Below are 22,323 nucleotides of genomic sequence, written 5' to 3'. Positions count from 1 at the left end.
TGCCCTAAAATACTTTACGCATACAAAGGGCACTAAGCATGAAGGCTACATATTAAGAGAGCTGTGAACATTGTAGCCCATTTCAGAGGTGTGACAAATGAGTCAGATAAGTATCCTGCCCATTTCATCACAAATGAAACAAAGCTATCAGGCTAAGAGTCAGATTTAGGTGGGGGAACATTATAGTGCATGTTGGTGTCTGCATCTGCTGTTGCTAATGTGTTCCTCTCTTGCTTTAAAATTGTCATTGGCATCACTAGGTTGAAATTGAAACCTCTAGTTCTGCTAGACTATTTCTGACATATGGTATTCTCATTAGGTAAATGGAATTAGTTCTATGCTGCACTTTATGCGCTAAGAACTTTGAGACCAAAAACAGGTCCTCACTCACAACATCAAAAGGATTTTGTACATTTTTATTACGGCAATTTGTTGTATTTTTACAACTATTATTTTTTTTTCAAAATATAAAAGTCTTACTATATGTCCCGTAGATTAGGACAATGTGGCTGAAGTGTGATTATTTGATAACATCTCGTCTTTAGCTTGCATCAGGTGCAGCTGTCTTGCTGCACAGGCGACCCAGCAGCCCGGCCATTTGTAATAGAGAGTTCACCCCTTCTGCCACTTTCATATGCGTGTAGCCAATTTCCTGGGGAATCGAAAGTGTGAATAAAATAAACATGCAACTTCTTGTTTCTATTAAGGTAGTTTAAACAATTTATGTTATAACAGTAGGCAAGAGCAGGTCACCTTGTGGACCAACACGTTGAGACTATTTTATCTCTGTAACATCACTGATATAGAGTACTTTCACAAATGTGAGAACATTTGTGTGATGCTGCCTCTATTGTGTTACAGAATGGAAGTTTTAAAATTTAAAGGATTAGTTTACTACCAGAATAGAAATTTTCAGATAATTTATTCACCACCATGTCATCCACGATGTTCATGTCTTTCTTTCTTTAGTTGAAAAGATAGGATGAAAGGGTTTTTCTCCATATAGTGGACTTTAATGGGGATCAACAGGTTGAAGGTCCAAATTGCAGTTTCAGTGCCGCTTCAAAGGACTCTACACAATCCCAGATGAGAAATAAGGGTCTCATCTAGTATAACGATCAGTCATTTTCTAAAAAAAATAAAAGTTTATATAATTTTAACCATAAATGCTTGTCTTGCACTAGCTCTCCAATGCATATATGCGTTTTCACACATAATGTAATCACGCTGGAAAAGGTCTTTGTCTGCGTACTTTGGACGAAAAAGGTAGGGTAGGGCTCCAAAACTCCATTTAATATTCTCCTCTAACTTCAATATCATCTGACATCATTGTTTTACCTTTTTTGTAAAGGCCATCTGGCTTTGCACGTTCACTTAGTAAACACTGGGTCAACCACAAAATCATTCAACATAATTTAGGGATGCACCGAATATTCGGCCACAAAAGATTTTTATCACCGAAACAACACGGCCAAAACAGTATGTTGACGCAAACAAAAAGCAGCCTGCACGTGCTTGTCTGAAGCAACATGTCTGCGGTGTGGACGTATTTCAGTTGATCTGAGAATGACCCACGGATAGCGATTTGCAAAACTTGTAATGCTGAAATTTCAAGAGGGGGTGTGTCTGCAGTCATGCTTGCAGTGATGAGAGCAGAGATCGAGACAGATGTAGCTTTCAGTGAGTGAAAAACAATGGCTTTACGTTGGTGTTACGTCACAATATTTTAAAGATATGTCTTTTCTATATACTGTATTTTTAAAAATGTTTATGTTTTAAACCATGGAGGTGAGCCATTGGATATCACACAAGCAACGTGAAAACTGCGCAATATGTTAAAGTGAAAGTAAAAACTGACAGTGCTTTCAGCATCTGACGTGCATTTTCTCTGAGACAATGAGAGACGATTATACTTCGTATACTGATATTAATTTAGAATTTTCATTTCGGTGCATCCCTAACATAATTGTAGCATAATTAACCTTTTTTTGTAAAGTGCGTTTAACTTTCTTTGCACATTCAATACACTGGGTCGGTACTTCACGCACATGTCATTTCACTAGATAGGATCCTTAATCTTTTGAAGCTGCACTGAAACTGCAATTTGGAACGCCAACCCATTGGCTCCTATTAAAGTCCACTACATGGAAGAATGTTTTCCTCAAAAACCTTGAATCAAGAATGAAAGGCAAGGCAATTTGGATGACATGGGGAGTAAATTATCATTAATTTTTTATTCTAAAAGTAAACTAATCCTTCAAATCAAATGTAAATGCTACTTAGGGAGGTACTACAAAGGTAATACACACCTTAATATACTCCAGCTTCAAATATTCTGCCATCTGAAAGGTCTTACACACTCTAAAGATGTTTCCGATGATGTCCTCCGGTGAGTATCCGAGTGACCAAAGCTGCTCAATTACCTGGAGAGAGATGCATTTCAGTCTCATCCAGTGACTGTTATTTCTTAAACAGATTTTGAATAATTTTTAGGGCTAATGTTTAGTAATACCTTGTAGGCTTCATCAATGTTGGCGTTGACACAGTGTTCCAGCATGCTTTTAACCAGCAGAGGATGTGGCTCATCGCACACCTGCAGACACAACACTTTTAGTACTTTATCACCAATACACTTTTTTTACTGAAATGATTTCCATGCATTAGAAAGAGACAAAAATAAAATGTATATCCAAAAATACCTTGAAGACATTTTCACTGTTAATGTAACCAAATCCAGAATTTGTTGACTGCAAGTTATTCAGAGCCTATATTAAAAAAAAGGAAAAAAAAAAAAGTCTATCAACAATATTTTTTAAAAGTTATTTAGAGCCTAGATAAAAATACATTTAAAAAAAAATTAAGTGAAACTAAAAAAAATTAATTAAAAAGACAATAAATTAACAAAAAATAAATACGAAAATAAAATATTTTTTTAGGTTATTATTGTACAATTTCTAAAATGTTTATTTTTATTTTTCCTATCTCTAATGTTCAATTTTAAATTAACACGTATAGTACCAAAATTACCATTCTAGATAAACTAAATAATACTAATAATATAATTCATTTTTATTATAATTATTATTCATAATACACACAAAAATAGAAAAATATATTTTTCTGACCTGTCTCATGTCCCCTTGAGCAGTGAAGATAATGGCTTCTAGGCCATCATTGGTGACATGTAAGTTCTCCTTCTCAACCACCTCTGTCAGACGCATCATAATCTGGTCATCTCTAAGTTTACTGTAACGCAGCACTGCACAGCGGGACTGGATGGGCTCTGCAACCCAATGACAAGATAAAATGAGAACTTTCTGTTTTGTGTATGCGCTGGCATGTACTTTAGTGTTACAGCTCATTTGAAGCACGTCAAAGATTTAAATGTCAATCTACTGTAAACAGCACTAGTGTTTTATGTGCCACGTCACTCACCTATGATCTTATCTGATGCATTACATGCCAGAGCAAAGCGTGTGGTTTTGGAGTAGATCTCCATTGTTCTTCTTAGAGCCTGCTGGGCTCCATCTGTCATGCTGTTTGAGAAATACAAAAACATTTGCATGAAGCACTTTATTTTATATACATATATTTTTTTTTAAAGGGAACCACAGGTATTAAGACTTGTATCACTTAATATAAAGCAAACAATGTATCTTACTGAAATATGTAGTAGAAAACCCATGAAAGATTTACATTTTAAAAAATCCATACCATTCATACATATTTTGGACTATGGGGGCGCTATTATTTCAATGACGTCAAATGGTTGCCTTCAGTGAGCTACTGGTGCTACCAGTTGCTATTTTAGGAAAGTAAAATACTAATACAATGCCACATTATGCGGCTTTCGGTTATAATTTTCAGTCAAAGGCCAAAAAGAGAAACAATGTAAGACTTCACTGCTTTCCTAGCGATAAGAAGAGGAGAAAACAATGGGAAGATGCCTGTCAACGAATAAAACTTCTTAAAGACCCACATTTTTGTTCTCTCCACTTTAGCGCTGATGCCTTTGAGACTTTTAGTCGACCACAGCTATTGAAAGAGTTAATAAATGGCAGAGACAAGAAATGCTAGATGCCATTCTGGCAGGATGTAAACATGCAGACGCTTGTCATGATTAGGGATTCTCCGATCCGATATTCATATTGGGTATCGTCTCCAGTACTGCCATGCTTCGTCGGATCAGGTATCGGTCATAGAGGGCCGATCCAAATCCGATATTGTGCGTATTATTCTGTTACCATTAAGCCATATAAAAGCATTATAAAACAATAACATTTTTGTGCACTATATTTCAAGTCTTCTGAATCCATACGATAGCCCATTATTATGCTAGATTTATAGATAAATGTCTATGATTTCACATAAAAGGACTTCGTCATGCCGGAGTTTAATGTTGTTTCTAAATCATGTTACTTGCTACCTGGTGTCTGAGAACAAACACAGGAGTAACACAGGACTATAAATTGTTTTTAATGCGCGCAGTAACTGCAATTTTTTTACAAAAAGTTTGGATTTCTAAAATTAATGTGCACTAATTTTTCTAGAATAACTTTTGCTGCTGAATTATCCACTAACGTAGTTTAGGATATATTTTTGTCATAGATTAAGAATAGACAAATATTTTTCCGATTTATTATTTTCTTTTTCTTTATAATGAAACAGTCATTGAAACGGTGAAAGAATGATTATCAGTTCCAAACACAGATACATATAAATTCTACATTTATTTAAATGAACAAAAAGTGATATAAATAAAATAAATAAATAAAAAAAACTTCACTGTTATCGGATCTTTATCGGCCGTGATCAAACCCTTTGTATTGGCATCGGAGGCAAAAAAGGCGGATCTGAGCATCCCTAGCCATGATGCCACAGCCACTGAAGGAGGTTCTCAGCACAGATTTCACTTGATATCCGGGGGCGTTTACACTCCTTGTGGGGAAAATCTATGGTATGACATATGGTTTAAGACAGGGGTTCCCAATAGTGTTGGGTGATATGCACAATTTTCATATCGTCCTATCATCAGCATGAGAGATCGCCGATACACGATACTATCGTGCTAATTTAATTACCTATGTACTAAATTCCTTATTCGTTTTGTAAGGGTAGTCTCGTTATTGGGCATGTGCCTTAATTGTGCGATTACAGAACGCTGACGGTAGTTCTGCCAGACAGGTTCAAGTTTACTTTCGGTTTCATTCTCTGCTATCTTCAGAGAGTGGTAAATGTGCGTGCATGAATGTAAATGAATGTATTTTTTTTACCCGTCACACTGCGATGATGTTACCACTGTATGTCTGATCGTTGTCATCAGTTCATGTTGTAGCTCAGTTCAACAGAATGTGGAGAAGCCATGCGCATGCAATTCACGTGCATATGTTTAGTGCCATTTTATCTCATGGTAATTCTAATGAATGCAGATGTTACTGAGGTCAATGTTTATGTTTACTATATACAGACAGATTCTGAAATATCGTATTTAATTCAGCCTAAACCATATTTTACTACCTGTTATCATAATGACTGCAATAATAAAATAATAAAATAAAATAATATAAAATAATGCTTACATTTCCTCAAAAGCAGCTACAAAGAACGAGCAAGAACATGTACATCATTAAAGTACTTCATCACTAATTAGTGTAGCCTTGTCTAATGCGAGTTGCACTTTAAAAAACACTCTGGTTATACTCAGTTAATCTATCTACACTACATGATGAATAAATCTCTTACCCATTTTCACTGCTCACGTTTGCTGCGCGTTAAGGCGATGCGACCACTCTATGCTTGTGTTTATACGGCGGCAAGTTTCTGAAGCATAGAACCGACTCTCTGCGCGGCATTGCTAAAGAGGCGCCTTTTTGACGGATAAAAGGAACAGGATTGGGCACCCCTGGTTTAAGCCAACGCTTATATCCATCACCACCTGTAAGCCCTTTCAATTGCTGTGGTCATCGTATAACTACTTTATTTTCTGTGTTGTGGTAAAAGTAGCAACACGCTACTAGCTCACAGAGTGCAACCATTTCACGTCAAAATAATGGCGCACCCCCACAGTCCAAAATATGTTGTTGTTTTTTTTTTTAAATAACGTAACTGTTTATAGGTTTTCTACTACATATATCAGTAAGAGACATCATTTACATTATATTAAGCCTTAATAACCAGAATTCCCTTTCATTTAAATTTATTTTTTAAAGAAATTTTTCTAATACTACTAAATCACATACACATATTTTCAATAATAAATACATGTTTTTAAGAAAACAATTATTCTTACCTGTCAGCCTCATCCAAGATTATGATCTTGTGACGACCTTTAGGGAGTGTGACCTTTTGCTGGGCAAACATTTTGATTTTGTTTCTCACAACATCAATCCCACTGAAATTAATAAGAGACAAACATTAATTAACAGTAATTAAAATGTGAATATGACCATCCAAAATATTGGATACACAGAAATCCTATTTGAAAACACTCATTACTTGTACAATCCCTTCCTCTTACCGGTCATTTGAGGCATTCAGCTCAAGCACAGCATCTTTCATAGCTGGACCAAGAAGAGCTCTAGCCAAACACAAAATGCTGGTTGTTTTCCCCGTGCCAGGAGGACCCTAAAAACAAACATGATCTTCATTGTAACGGATAGTGACACGGTGACACCTAGTTCTGAAAGCACATTTTAACTTACAGCAATGATGATGTTGGGCACATTTCCTTCTCTTGCAAACACCTGCGGCAATAACAGGGCAAAAGAGAAAAAATTAGCTTTCCAGAAGCTCACTGACCACATAAGGCAAATCAGTAAGTTAGCCTATGTGCTATCTGTCATACCGACCTCCAGTCTGCTGACAGTTTCCTCATTTCCAACGATTTCATTCAACTTCAGAGGTCTGTATTTTTCAACCCTGTTAGAAATAACACATTTTAACCAGAATTACTTAATACAGCGAACATGCAGCTGCAGAGAAAAGAAAGTTTGGCAGTTTAGTTACTGTAAACACAACTGCAGCCTCGCTATCTTTAGCGACATTAAAGTGATTGAAATAGCACAACAGCGCGCTTACAAACAGTCAAAAATCGTACCACGGTAGTTCATAAGCATTCGTTGATGGTTTCGGTGCAGTATCCTCCTTTTTAGGCGGTCCGTCGGCTTGACCTGGTTCACTGTCTGCCTCTTTCATTTCAACATCCATGTTGCCCGTGAGAGGCGCGTATTCCCGCCACTACAGGAACAAAACAGAACTGAAATGACGCCACTTCCGGAAACGAGAGCTTGTGAGTTTTTATCCAGAGATTAATATTATTATTAAAAAATAAATACAATTCTAGTACTTAACAAACTAAAACGGAAAATTAAAAATCTAATTTTAAAAATAAAAATAATATAGTTTATCTTCGTCTTTGAGATAATACGTTAAAGAAACACTAAAATGGTTTAAATTCTGTATTTTACACCAAAATGTTACAGAATTAGCACAATACTTGAATAGATTTAGCATCGAACATGAGCAAATATTTTAAAAAAGATAGGATTTATTTATTTATTTATGAACTGACTGACTTACTGAATGAATGAATGAAAAAATCTGACTTGCTTTTAAGGTTTGGTGAAACTTCTAACCTTCAGAGCATCTGTTGGCCAATCTAAAGTTTCTTACACTGAAAAAATGTAGGACAATGATCCCTAAAGATACTGAAAACATGAAGATAATGGCTTTACTAGCTGCTCTGAATCAGTGTTGGGTGTAACGCGTTACTAAGTAACGCGTTACTGTAATTAAAATACTTTTCCACTGAAAAAGTAGAGTAACTGATTACTGTTCATTTTTAAGTATTTTAATTACAGTTACGTTTAATGTACTTGCGTTACACTGTAAAATAATTAAACTCGCTGAATATCATTATTTAATTTGATTAATTAATCTTCTAAATGTGAAAGTAAACTCTGCCGCTTTAAAATCGTTGAAGTGCAGGTGCACGTGATTTCGCGCAAGTTTGCTGCATACTCCTATGGTATTCTTAAAGGGGATGTTGGACTCGGCTGAAGCGAGTGGCTGTTTTGCGAAATGGAAATATGCCCATTACTTCGGTTTTCTGAAACAAGCAGACAAGAACATTACAGTAATATGTAAGCTATGTCCTGGGGAGAAAAAACTATCGGCCGCTGCGCTGTCAATAGCACGAGTACTCAAGCACCTGACACGGCAGCATAGACGAACACTTCTGTGTGATCCTTCATATTCGACGGATAAAACTGCGGCAACTCCTGCTAAACAGGCAAAACTTGATTTTACTTCGGTAGCGCAGAAAAGTGTCTGAATGAGCAAGGTTACAGTTCACTTTGTGGAAACACATGACATGATTACAAAAATGGTCAAATGTTTTAAATATTAAAATAATGGATAGTATTATAAAAGCTCCTTGAAATTCTAAATAACATTTTAGATTTGTTTAAATAAAGTAAAACATTTATAGAACTCATTGTTTTAAATTAAGTTTCACGTTTACAGGTTGATACATGTCATTTTTAACTTTTCTTAAGTTTCTTAAGAATAATATATATATTTTGTTATTCTGGAATTGTGTTTCTTACCGAAAGAAGGTTACATTTCTTACAAAAAAGTTTATTATTATAGAATGTTTTCATAGAATGTAATATAGATTATTAAAAAAGCTAAAATGCTAAACTATTTAATGTTTGACTCATGTTTTATTTAATTATCTATTATTTAAAGAGTTTAATTTCTATTTTTTGTCCACTCAAGGTTTATAGGGATTTTAAGAAGTATTTAGTTAAATTACTTATTGAGTATTTAAGTTACTTTTTAGACACAGTAATTAGATAAGTATTTTAAATACAACATTGATGAAGTAATTAGTAATTAGTAATTAATTACTTTTTTAAAGTAACTTACCCAACACTGCTCTGAATACACAATACCCGACCCAAAAACAAGAACTGTAGGTACCGATCGCAACAAGATCTGTGTCTGTGTCTGTGTCTGTGTCTGTGTCTGTGTCTAAGTAAAAGCTTAGGAGGCTGTGGTATATAGTATGACTCAAACCAAGTGACTTTTTTATTCATAAAACAAATAAACAATGAAATACTGTAGGTCATGAACACTAATATTGTTTGGGCATAATTTTCTAGACTACACCAAAATGTTACAGAAAACAGTTAGCGGCCAACAAGCCTATAAAGTCAAAAACCATCTGACCCAGGTTTTAGATGCATAAAGCATCTATCCACCTTATTTTTCACGTAAGAGTGGCACACATTTTGTACATTTTATGGGTCTGACTTCCAGTCTCATCCACATCCAGCTATTTTTAGTTGTACAACAGCTTGTTTTGCTGCTTGATATTGCAAATTGTTGTTTTAATGTATTATCTTAATTATGAACACACTTTTTTGTAGTGTAAACAGTTCTACCGTTTACCGCACATTGTTATTCTTCCTGTTATTTTCTATAGAGTGTTTTCACAACACATCATCAATCGTCCATATTGGCGGCACTGAGTGTAAACAATGGCACTAAACCGAACGAAATCGCATATTTAGCTGATTATTGCTGCTGAAAATTATTTATTATTGTCATGTTTTGGGCTGTACTAATCGGTTGGACCAGGAAAAACATTTGGAGTACTATAGACTGCCAAAAGTTTGTGGTTGGCCAAACTGAACCAGGATTTCCAGGGCAAGAATCTTGACAACATTTGTGTTTGTTCCCTGCTGAAAAAAAACAGTTAAAACCAGGTTGGTCTTAGCTGGTTTAAGCTAGAAGTACCTGGTTTTAGCTGGTCACGCAGCGCTGGAAAAGTGGCTAAAACCCCTCTAAAACCAGCCTGCTGACCAGCTAAAACCAGGCGGGGGCCGCCTAGGCTGGTTTTAGCTGTTTTTTCAGCAGGGTTCTTATCATTTCCGGTAGGTAGGTGAAATATTAGGCTAATATCTTAATTAATACTGCTTATATGCATCTTTATTACCTATTAACTTAAGTTTGTCAAAATATTGCGCCCTTTTCTGCTTACTAAGTCCTTCTCTATATGATTTTGCAGCTTCCACGTGTTTTTCCCGTGGTTTAGACAGCATAAATTAGCAGAACAATGTATTCAGTAGTACATAAGATTAGATTGAACTAATCATCTGATGGCCAAAGCTGTTTGAATTCTCAACCTTCAGAGCATCTGTCAGTAGACCAGAGGTTTCTCAGTAAACTTGTTTTAGCTGTGTAGCAGGATACACGACCTTGGTTTACTCAACATGATGCCTATCTGCTTGCTTTATGTGCTTCGTGGGCGTGGAAGGATCACAGACGTTTTCCTCTGGCATTGTGTACCATCAAGTGAGAAAAAACTTGTTCGCAGATTGGAACAATTCAAAAGACATTTATATGTGATCTTATTAAAGGGGATAGTTCACCCAAAAATGAAAATTCTGTCATCATTTACTCACCCTTGTGTCTTTCCAAACCCATAAGATGATTGTTCATCTTCGGAACACAAATTAGGATATTTTTGATGAAATCCAAGAGTTTTCTGACCCTGCATGAACATGCGGTTATATTTTGTTAGGTTTGTGAACATCTGTGATGTTTTTTTTTTTCCTAAAAGATACAATAATTTGTATTGTGTCTCCAATTTGGATAACTCATAGAGCATATTATATAGTTTCAGATATATTTTTAAAAATGAGCAAAATACTTTTGCTAATATAGATTATACTTACATGAATACATGTAAATACACTGTTTGCCTTTTTTTTTTTTTTTTTTTGCTGAATTGCATTTTCGGGAAAGAACTTTGTGTAAAATCTGCAGATGACCTTCACAGAGTCTGTTGGACAATCTGATGTTTCTCACACACGTCATTCGTATGGAGAAACTCCATGTATATAGTTCAGGGCAAATAATTCCTTTTTCACTCAACACGCTGAAAACATGAAGGGGGTCATTGCTGTTCTCCTGGCAGCTCTGTGCTTCGAGGGACTCAATGCTGAGTGTCCCGACCCAGCCACACTGAAAGATGATTATGGAAGCAGGCTGTGTGCTCAGATGTTCGAGGACAGCAGCTACTACTATGATGAAAGCTGTACTGGCAAATTCTTGTACGTTTATCCTGATGAAGACAGCCCCATCATGTCATGGGCTTGGAATAACCGGATTTCGTCTATTGTGGTGGGCCGAGGCTGCTCTCTGACAGTGTGGTCGAAATCCAAGAAGGAAGGATACAAGAAGAAGTTTTCAGCTGGCATCGTGTACCACCTTAAGGAAGTGAAGAAAGGCCTGTTTGGAGACTGGAACGATTCCATCTCGGGATACTACTGCACATGCTAGACGAGAAGCATGAGGCTGAAAGGACATTAACATAATGTCAATAACACAAGAGTAAAGTTGTAACTCTGATAAATCTGTGTCTTCAGATGTTCTGCTCATTGTGATTCTGCTCAAGTGAAGTAAACACCACATGTTGCTGCAGAGGATCTCTGCAGGAACGTGATGCAGAAACATTCAAGACCTTGTGCATGATTCTTTTTTATTGAATTCAGTGTAATGAAACAACCTTACAGTTTCACAACTTTTTAGTAAGATGTCAAATCCGTTAACAAAACCAATATCAGTGCTTGAAATTGAAAGTGAAACATTTTAGTTTTATACATTGTTTTTCCTGCTTTCACTTCACTAAACTGCTCACAAAAACTCTTTAGCACTGTAACGATCTTTAAAGGTGCAAAAAAAATCTTTAATTTATGAAAGACTTACAGCATGTTTTCACAGGACAGTATTTGCAACTGATACATAAAACTTTCAGCCATAATAGTGTCGTTTAGCCAACATGAAAAATTCTCACATCTCATACTTTCATGGATTTATTTTCTCTCTCTCTCTCTCTCTCTCTCTCTCTCTCTCTCTCTCTCTCTCTCTCTCTCTCTCTCTCTCTCTCTCATCACTTCACTTTTGGAAAGGTATTAACAAACAATAAGCATTTTTCTAAAAGTGATGTACATAAAAAAAATCATGGTATTTACAATAAAAAACATACAGTTGAGGTCAAAAGTTTACATACACCTTGCAGAATCTGCAAAATTTTACCAAAATAGGAGGGATCATACGAAATACATGCTATTTTTAATGTATAACTGACCTGAATAAGATATTTTAAATAAAAGATGTTTACAAATAAAAAATAACAGTTACATTTATAAACATTTCTTAATACTGTGTTGCTATCTGTTTTTGTTTTTATTTTGCTTGTTTGTTTGTTTAAAAAATTAAACTGCTCACTGTTCTTCAGAAAAATCCTTCAGGTCCCACAAATTCTTTGGTTTTTAAGCATTTTTGTGTATTTTAACACTCATATATATATTTTTTTATTTAATACTGCCCTTTAGAAGCTACAGAAGCTACATGTTTCCCAGAAGACAAAATACGTTAAATTTACCCTGATTTTCAAATTCAAAAAGGTTTTACCCCCCTTAATGCATCATGTTTCCTTCTGGAGCATTAGTCAGTGTTTGAACCTTCTGTAATAGTCGCATATGAGTCGTTCAGTTGTCCACAGTTTGAAAAGATAGATCTCAAAATCATACAGTCATTGTTGGAAAGGGTTTAACCCTTTTTTATTTATTTTACAGTCTTGATGTTTTAGAGTGTTACCACTTCACTGCTGTGAGCTTTTCTGCATTATGACTGAATTATTGAATGGATTTCACATATTCTCAAAACATTGTGTGATTGGATGTGTCTATATCACACTCCTGATCTTCACTCCTGAATGCCTTCACTACTGTGTACTTTTTAAGTTTTGTGTCCGATTTATCGATTGTGCACACAAATATTCTCTGAATTGCTGTGTTTTTGTCTTTTTCCCATTCATTTCCTATGGTCAGTCATTTCTGACCAAAGACCAAGAGTGTTACTATTTTTTTACGCCCAATGTTCAAATCATGTCCTCAATTTTTTTCTGTGTTCACATTCCGAGTGCCATAAAAGTCACTAAGTCTCATTGCATTCTGATGAAGCTGTGATTTTTAAAAATATAAAATGTAAAATTCTCCGGTCAAAAGTGACCGAAGACCGCACAAGGATTAAATACAAAAAAATGCTGAAAAACCAATGAATTTGTGGGAACTTAAGGAATTTTCTGAAGAACAGCAGGCAGTTTAACTGTTTAGGGACTCATTAACGACTGTTAATAAAAAAAAAAACAAAAAAAAAACAGCTGTGGATCATTCAGATAACAACACAATATTATTATTTTCTCTTGTGGACTATTTGTAATGTCTTTTGTGAAATATCTTATTTAGGTCAGTGCTACATAAAAAATAACATGCATTTTGTATGATCCCTTTTATTTTGGTAAAGTTCAGTAACATCTAAAAGCAAAATATATGTACTTTAAAATTGTAAATTGTTTAAGCTAAAATTAGAACTTGTTTAAATGACGTTTCCCTACCTCATGTCCTTAAGTAATTTTTCTTTTTCTTGTTTTAAAAATACATCAAAACAAATTTTAGTAAGGTTTTTGTTTAAAACAACCTTAAGAGAAATAAAAATCCAGTGGGTTAAGAAAAATACAATTATATAAGTATGTTAGGGCATGTATTGTGCCCCTTTTCGCAATATGTAATACAAGTCTCAGGTGTCCCCAGAATCTGTCTGTGAAGTTTCAGCTCAAAATACCCCACACATTATTTATTACATCTTTTTGAGTGGAAGCAGAAACAAGCTCTTTAAATGCAAATGAGCTACTGTTCCCCGCCCCCTTCCCCACCTCGGATCTCAGATACACTAACAAAAAACATCTGTTTGGTTTTGTTATTGTGTCTATCATGTTGAAGTCATGCATTTTAAAGCCATATCAATTTAAAATTTGGTTTGCCTTTTGTAAACAGGTTTTTGCACTCTTCTCCTTGATTTGTTATATCCTTAGGCAGTCTATAGTACTCCAAATGTTTTTCCCGGTCCAGCCAATTAGTACAGCCCAAAACATGACAATAATTGACCACTTTCAGTAGCAACAATCAGCAAGTTTCACTCACTGCTCTTGAATAAATAATTTCTGTACCTCTAATAAGAACACATTTCTTACTTCAATGCTGACGTCATATTTTACAGTTTCTGCAAACGCTTGTTCTGAGACACTGCTTAAGATTTATGAAGATTAAAAAAAGGAGTGAGTGGATTTTATCATTGAAATGCACCTTACACAGAAATTACATGTGCAAACATTTTACTACAACCGCCAGAGGCGAGTTCTGAAATGCTAATCCAAATATACTAAGTCCTGTAGCTTTACAATATGGCACTGAGCCAAAGAGAATCAGGAAATGACTATGCAACTGTGTCTTTTTTTTTTTTTTTTTTTTTTGGACTGGAAGAGTGACATTTCTGCATATTAATGTATATCAAACATGAAACGAGTAGTAACTCTTTTCTTTTCTTTTCTTTTCTTTTCTTTTCTTTTCTTTTCTTTTCTTTTCTTTTCTTTTCTCTCCCTCACTCTCTGAGTGATCAATTATTGCAATTAGTGCCATGATTAAATATTTAAATGCCAAAGCTGATTGTTCAGCACCTAATTCAGAGCTGGATTTGGCTACATTTAGCTACATCTGCACTGAACATGTAGATCAATAAATCATGTCTGAAAACAGCTGCTAATGAGCCAGTTGACATTAAAGCCCTGGAGAAGAGCTTTGAGCCACCTGCGGCGAGCTCAACAACCAATCCTTCCCCAGGTATTAATGATGAGAACTGAAACACTTAACCACAGCTTCACTTTCTCTCCGGCTTTCACAGTCCTCAAGTGGAATTCATATCAGAAGAGACATTTTAATCAAGTGTGCAAATATTTATTACTCACAAATAATAAAAGATAAAAAAAAAATGCAATCACATGCAGGATAGCTATTAATATCCTTCTGTCTGTCTGTCTTTTCAGTTTGTTGGAGGTTTTATACTGCAAATACAAATAATAAAAATGATTCTCTATTTAAACCATCTTGCATTAATTATTTTATCTTTTTCAGTTAAATGAATGTTTTATATGTCTGTTGAAATGGCAGTTTTTTTATTGAACATAATAGCTCAGTGCAGCTCATTGTGGTGGCAGGTATCACTCATATGCTATTATGCATGACTGAGATATTCAGCTGAAGGTCACACCCCATGATGCCTGTGACTTGCCTCTTTAGCCCAATATAGGGGGAGGAATAAAAGCTAATTATGAGAGGTGGCAGCTTTTCCCATCTCTCCACTCCTTACTATCTCTTCATTCAGTCCTGGAGGTTGTAATGTGTACAACAAACAATCTACGATAACAAAAGTTGTCTTCTGCCAGCAGCATCACGGATAAATCTGGATCAGCAGTGGTAAGTCATTAAGATATATAAGCAGCATGCTGTATTAAATCTGGTTTTCTAAGTTTAGTTTTGGCTTAATATATAATTTTATATTTTTAATTCAAAGTATGCTTCAAATCTTAAAGAGCAACATGCATTTGTTAGTTAAATTAGGTAGTTTATTTTAAGTATTTGTTGTAAAAATATCTAGTATGGAGTGAAACATGTAATATAATATGACAAGCAGTTATGTTACATTACATTTCATTGCTTTGCAGCTGCATAATTCAAATTTTGGTGCGCTTAGATTTTCATATGGAAATCTATGTTGCCAGTAACGAAATTTCCGTGTTCTAAATTTCTGAAGAAAAAAAATTTAATGCTCTTAAAACTGTTTGAAACTCATTTCAATAGAACATCTCAAACAACATATGTGACCCTGGATGACAAAACCAGTCCTAAGTAGCATGGATATATTTTAATAGCCAAAAATACATTGTATGGGTCAAAATTGAAAAAAAAAAAAAGTTTTTCTTTTATGCCAAAAATCATTAGGATATTAAGTAAAGATCATGGTTCATAAGGATATTATGTAAATTTCCTACCATAAATATATCGAAACTTAATTTTTGATTAGTACCATGCATTACTAAAAACTTAATTTGGACAACTTTAAAGGCATTTTTTTTTTCAATATTTTCAATACAACACCCTCCGATTTAAATTTTCTAATTGTATCTGAGTGATATTTAAATCTCAATATCAAAACATTGACCCTTATGACTGGCTTTGTGGTCCAGGGTCACATACTGTTCAGCTGTTGAGCGAAAAGTATGAAATTGTGACTTTAATGTTAAAAGTGTGAAGCGCATACTATGACTTTATATTAATAAGTGAGCAGATTATTTGTGGTCTCCAGAGGATTTCTGCACTCCTCTGTTTCACCTCTCCCACTGAGCCTCATCCAAAACACAACCAGCTGAGACCCAGCAAAACAATTAGTGCAATTCTGCAACAGAGATGTCTTTAATAGCCTAGAGGAGCCAATAGCGTTGTCTTCTTAGGGAACTAAACCATCAGACATCTGTAGATCTAGAGGTGAGTTGTTATCTACCAGATGCATTTAGCTGGACTCTCCTGGGGTTTGTTTTTTTTGTGCTGTATTCCTGCAGGGTTAATTTGGGATCTTCAAAAGCAGAATGTCTAATAACATGGCCAAGATTGCAGATGCGCGGAAAACAGTGGAACAACTCAAACTGGAGGTGAACATTGATAGGATGATGGTAAGACAAATCTTTATAGATTTACTATTTAACATACACAATTCAGAAAAAAAGAAAATGCATATTTATGAAACGTATTTCTTTGCACAGGTATCTAAAGCAGCAGCTGAGCTGATGGCGTACTGTGAGTCCCATGCAAAAGAAGACCCCCTGGTGACCCCCGTACCATCCTCAGAAAACCCCTTCAGAGAGAAGAAAATTTTCTGCACGATTCTGTAGATGTTATTTATAGTCCACAATGTTTATTGTATTATTTTGAAGACATTCCAGAGCCAAATTTTTCATTGATTTCATAAATGTTACGAATAAATGTGAATAATCTCCCTTTATGTTTTAGGCTACAAGAGCAGGTTTCTTTGTGTTTTGGAATTTTCATTCATCCAGGTTATTATAATTTAGTCTTTAGTAATTAATATATGTGACCCTGGACCACAAAACCAGTCTTAGCAATATGCAAAAATACATTGTATGGGTCAAAATTGACATTTTTTCCTTTATGGCAAAAACCATTAGGATAGTAAGCAAAGATCATGTTCAATGAAGGTATTTTGTACATTTCCTAGCGTAAATATATCAAATTTTAACTTCTGATTAGTAATATGCATTGCTAAGAACTTTATTTGGACAACTTTAAAGGCGATTTTCTTACTATTTAGATTTTTTTGCACCCTCAGATTCCAGATTTTTAAACAATTGTATCTCCCCCAAATATCATTTTCCCTAACAAACCATACATCAATGGAAAACTTATTTATTCAGCTTTCAGATTTATAAATCTCAATTAAAAAAAAAAAAATTGACCCTTATGACCCTTATAATGTTTTTTGTGGTTCAGGGTCACATACTATTTTTTCCTCACGGTGGCGCTACGGTTTTAAAATGTTTGTTGATCTCCATTCATCCATACATTACAGCTGCTATGAGTGTTTGGTGAGGTGCTTAGCCCACACAACAGCAATAAAACAAGAGCGAACAAAGTTCATTCTGCATAAGGTTTGTTTGTTATGTGACTGACTATCAGCTTCCGTGAATAGTTTATATATTAACTTCCATGAACCTTTCCTGTACAAATTCATCGATACCTGCATACCTACATTTCTAAATTTGTATTTGTAACCATTTTTGTTTTTAAGATACTCTATACAACATTATGAACGCGAATAATTAAACACAAAAAAGTATTTAATTATAATAATAAAGCAGCTCCGTATAGAAAAACGTAAAGTTGGCACTTACCCAGGAGCAGGTGGGCGGGTCTTCTATTCTAAATTGCACGTTGCTGCCATGGTTGCTGTCAGTCAAACTCATGAGGGGCGGGGTCATCTTTCATAACGCAAGGCAGCAGGTGTGCTTTTTGAGAACAGGTAACTAGGATATTCCCATCACAAGACCCGTAGAGGAGCACTGGGCGCCCTGCCGTGACAACACAGGCCAGAGCCAAGGTAAAGTAAACAAACAAGATTACACCATTTAGAATTAAACTCTACATGGTCAGTATTTGCCTAGAATTAAATTATAGAAATACGTACCAGAGATTACTATTTTATGAACTATATGAATACGAATACTGCTTAGTTTTGAGCTCAAACAATCATTTTGTTTGTCTAGGGGTGATGTATATTAATTACATTTAGCATGGTAATCAAAGTTTTAATTCGTTTTAGTGTTACTACTGTAAAATTATCATAAATTACAAGTCTATTTCAAACAAGCAAGACATATTTTCGTCATTTTTTTATTTAGCCTATTTATTATTATTGTTTTGTATGAAGGTGGTCTCTATACGCAATTTTAATTGCAGTAACAATAACAACTATTTTAAGTATATTGTATCTGATATTGTTGTTACTAAGTCTCCTTGGAGGATTCTGCCTAGACTACTGAGATAGAATAGTCAACTTGATTCCTTGCAAGACAATAAGCTCCCACACATGCGCGAGTAAATAAAAGCGCTTCTTACCAACCGGGAAAAACTTGATTTCCAACCTGATTGACGAAAGATGACTTGAAGCGTCAAGACAAAGGCGACAGCTGCAAGGAGAACTTCCTTAGATTCTTAATATTTATATAAATTGAACTATATCTGATCTTTAGACAGAGCTTTGTTACTAATTGTTTACAGTTGATATGGATCCCAACCAGAGATTCACTGCCTTAATATTTCTAGTTAATATTTCTAACATTCCTATCAATGACATTTTTCATATCTATATATTTATTTCTTTACTTAATGATTATCAGAGAACTGCCTTTTGTTATTGCTTCAAGTAATAAAGGCTTATCATACTGAACTTTGGTTTGTATGACACGATGACTAATGTTCAGGTCCTATGAGAGCCAGGTTTAAACAGCTTTCCAGTTGCTGGAAGCTATATTTATGTATTTTGTTGTAGCTGACATTGAAATGTTAAACGATTCACATTTTTAATAGTTCTCATTGGGGTTTTTTAAGGGGAAGGATGGCCAACTTCAAGGGACATGCATTACCTGGTACATTCTTCCTGCTGTTTGGCCTGTGGTGGTCGATAAAGTACCCATTCCGACAGATACAGAAGAAAAAAGACAGGCAACATGGAGACAGGGGCAGACAAATGCACACTGTACTCTTCAACCGCATAGATTTAATCGAAGGAGCTTTGAAGATCTTTTTTGCCTTTGTTGGTGAGCTGCAAATCATATTTACACACTTTACCCTGGTTTCATATCAGATTTCCTGTCATTGAAAAAGTATGAGAATGACATGAGGTAAAATAATCATTGTGCTAATAAAATGAACATTTATGGACATATACAGTTGCAGTCAAAAGTTTACGCGCATCTTGCAAAATGTTAATTATTTTACCAAAATAAGAGGGATCATACAAAATGCATGTTTTTTTTAATTTATTTAGTACTGACCTGAATAAGATATTTCACATAAATGATGTTTTATTATAAAAGTCCCTTGTTTGTCCTGAACAATTAAACTGGCTGCTGTTCTTCATTAAAATCCTTCAGGTTTCACAAATTCTTCGGTTTCTCAACATTTTTGTGTATTTGAACCCTTTCCAACAATGATTTTGAGATCCATCTTTTCACACTGAGGACAACTGAGGGTTCAAACACTCTCTGATGCATCAGAAGAAAGCACAATGCATTTGGAGCTGGGGGTGAAAACTTTTGAACAGAATAAAGATGTGTACATTTTTCTTATTTTGCCTGAATATCATATTTTTCCATTTAGTACTACCGTTTAGAAGCTACAGAAGATACATGTTTCCCAAAAAAATAGACAAAATATGTTACATTTACTCTAATCTTCAAATTCAAAAAGTTTTCACCCCCGGCTTTTAATGCATTGTGTTTCCATCCGACACATCAGTGAGCATTTGAACCTTCTGTAATAGTTGCTGAGCCCCTTATTTTCTTGTGGATTATATGTAAACATCTTTTATGTGAAATATCTTATTCAGACCATAAAAAAATAACATGCATTTTGCATGATCCCTCTTATTTTGGTCACATAATTAACATTTTGCAGATTCTACAAGGTGTATGTAAACTTTTGACTTCAACTGTATCTTGAAAATAGTTAATGAATAGGAAACACCAAAATAGACATTTAGCAGAATGTCCAAGCTACTCTCTGTACTAGAAAGTGAATGTAGACGAGATGATGTCAAGACAAAAAAATGCATCAAAATGGACTAAAGTTAATATTCACTGAAAATCCTGTTTTGGAAATGCCTGGTTGATTGAGGTCACTATTTACATATATTGTATGGAAGAGAGGAGCTTAGAAATTCTGTCATAAATTTCCCTTGTTCCTTATTTCAAACGTCAGGAGCACTGTATTTTACCATCCTGTTACTTGTGTACATACTATGTACTTACATAGTAATTAAAATAACTAGCTAAAAAGGTACTAACCCTGAACCTATCCTTAAACCTAACCCTACCCCATATAGTTTCTTAGGCAGGTACACTGTAAGTACACCCAAATGCAAGCCAAACCCAAAAATAAAGTGTTTTACACTGAAATCTCTCTCTAGGGATCATGGCAGAGCAGTTTGTACCCGATGGCCCTCATGCACATCTGTATCAGAATGGCTGGGTGAAGCTGATGAACTGGCAGCACAGCACCATGTACTTGTTCTTCGGTATCTCTGGCATTGCAGATGTTCTCAGCATGTCTTCTCGCCACGTGCCAGTTGGTCTTGACCGCCTCTCCCTTTCTTTAGCTCTCTTTGTGGAAGGTATCATGCAAAATGAGTCATTATTAAAGTAAATATATACAGTGGTAGCCAGCCATTGAGCTTCCTGAAATGTCATTCCCTCTCCTTTCCAGGGTTCCTTTTCTATTTCCATGTCCACAATCGTCCCACTCTGGACCAGCACATTCACTCTCTGCTTCTGTTTGCGGTGTTTGGTGGAGCCGCCAGCACATTGATGGAGGTGTTTAAGCGAGAAAACACAGTGCTGGAACTTCTCAGGTGCAGTTTGGCCATCCTACAAGGCACGTGGTTCTATCAGGTAAGGATCTTAAACTCGTAGAAGAAATTTCTGGTTTAAAAAGAAAATGTTGAGATATCTGTTGTCATTTCAGATTGGGTTTGTGCTGTATCCTCTAAATGGAGAAGAGTGGGATCTGGAAAGACATGACAACATCATGTTTGTCACCATGTGCTTCTGCTGGCACTACACTGTGGCTCTGCTGATCGTGGGCATTTGCTACTGTGGAGTTTTTTGGTGAGTGGACACCATTTTGGATGAATCCAAATGTTTCCACTGTTTCGTTTTGCTTATATTGTTCTCATGATGTTTCCAGTGCTTCAAAATGGTGTGAAGGAAGGCAGCTAGGCGACATGGAGATGGGCCTCAGAAAGTGCACTGTTTCAGATTCTAGCTCCCAGAAGGCTTTGCTCCAGGAATCAGATGAAGAGTAGTGATGACTCCCAAGACTTAATGCACTGAATCCAAAGCTTTTTACTATTTTCTCTTTCTATTGGACTACACTACCAGTCAAAAGTCTTTGAATAGAATGTTCAAGTTAATGTTTTTAAAGAAGTCACTTCTGCTCACCAAGCCTGCATTTATTTGATTCGAAGTACACCAAAAACAGTCAAATTTTTTAATATTTTTACCATTTAAAATAATCTTTCTATTTGAATATATTTAAAAAAAAATGTATTTATGATTTTTTTACATGATCCTTCAGAAATCATTCTAATATATTAATTTGCTGCTCAAAAAATATTTATTATTATTTATTATTATTATTATTATCATCATCTTGAAAACAGCCAAGTAAATTTTTTCCAGGTTTCTTTGAATAGACAGTTCAGAAAAACAGCATGTATCTGAAATACAAATATTTTTGTAACATTATATTTATTTATCTTCACTTTTGAAGTCATCCTTGCTAAATAAAAGTATTCATATCTATAATTTCTTTTCTAAAAATTAAATTATACTGACTCTAAGCTACTGAATGGTCCAAAATTGTTACAAAATGTTACAAAAGCTTTTTGTGTCAAATAAATGCTGATCTTTGGATGTTTCTATTCATCAAAGAATCCTGAAAAAATACACTCAACTTTTAGAATTTAAATATTCTAAAAATAGGTTTTAAATATTGATAATAATAATAATAAATGCTTCTTGAACAGCAAATCGGCATATTATAATAATTTCTGAAGGATCATGTG

General features: G+C 35.0%; 4 protein-coding genes across 4 annotated transcripts; 3 read left to right on the top strand and 1 right to left on the bottom strand.

The window, feature by feature from the left end:
• Positions 1–395: 395 nt before the first annotated feature.
• LOC141291909 (replication factor C subunit 2-like) lies at positions 396–7,227 on the bottom strand. Its single transcript, XM_073823910.1, has 11 exons — positions 7,097–7,227; positions 6,849–6,918; positions 6,702–6,743; positions 6,518–6,624; positions 6,290–6,391; positions 3,436–3,536; positions 3,126–3,283; positions 2,700–2,765; positions 2,513–2,593; positions 2,310–2,423; positions 396–652 (listed from the first exon to the last, which is right to left on the bottom strand). Exons 1-11 carry the CDS (start codon positions 7,204–7,206, stop codon positions 542–544), a joined length of 1,062 nt encoding a protein of 353 aa, XP_073680011.1. The 5' UTR covers positions 7,207–7,227; the 3' UTR covers positions 396–541.
• Positions 7,228–10,953: 3,726 nt separating this feature from the next.
• Positions 10,954–11,527, top strand: LOC141291916 (syncollin-like). Its single transcript, XM_073823916.1, has one exon. The coding sequence runs from the start codon at positions 10,954–10,956 to the stop codon at positions 11,347–11,349; it is 396 nt and encodes a 131-aa protein (XP_073680017.1). The 3' UTR covers positions 11,350–11,527.
• A 3,729-nt stretch (positions 11,528–15,256) lies between these two features.
• LOC141291917 (guanine nucleotide-binding protein G(I)/G(S)/G(O) subunit gamma-8) lies at positions 15,257–17,593 on the top strand. The gene is made up of 3 exons (XM_073823917.1): positions 15,257–15,383; positions 16,526–16,636; positions 16,727–17,593. Exons 2-3 carry the CDS (start codon positions 16,553–16,555, stop codon positions 16,853–16,855), a joined length of 213 nt encoding a protein of 70 aa, XP_073680018.1. The 5' UTR covers positions 15,257–15,383; positions 16,526–16,552; the 3' UTR covers positions 16,856–17,593.
• Positions 17,594–17,936: 343 nt separating this feature from the next.
• Positions 17,937–22,287, top strand: tmem45b (transmembrane protein 45B). The gene is made up of 6 exons (XM_073823914.1): positions 17,937–18,078; positions 19,089–19,297; positions 20,668–20,871; positions 20,964–21,148; positions 21,222–21,364; positions 21,444–22,287. The coding sequence occupies exons 2-6, from the start codon at positions 19,096–19,098 to the stop codon at positions 21,559–21,561; spliced, it is 852 nt and encodes a 283-aa protein (XP_073680015.1). The 5' UTR covers positions 17,937–18,078; positions 19,089–19,095; the 3' UTR covers positions 21,562–22,287.
• The last annotated feature ends 36 nt before the right edge of the window (positions 22,288–22,323 follow it).

Source organism: Garra rufa, chromosome 19, assembly GCF_049309525.1.
Source record: "Garra rufa chromosome 19, GarRuf1.0, whole genome shotgun sequence".
Taxonomy (NCBI): Eukaryota; Metazoa; Chordata; class Actinopteri; order Cypriniformes; family Cyprinidae; genus Garra; species Garra rufa.
Note: the sequence above shows the minus strand (reverse complement) of the source record. Positions and strands in the feature narration are given on the sequence as shown.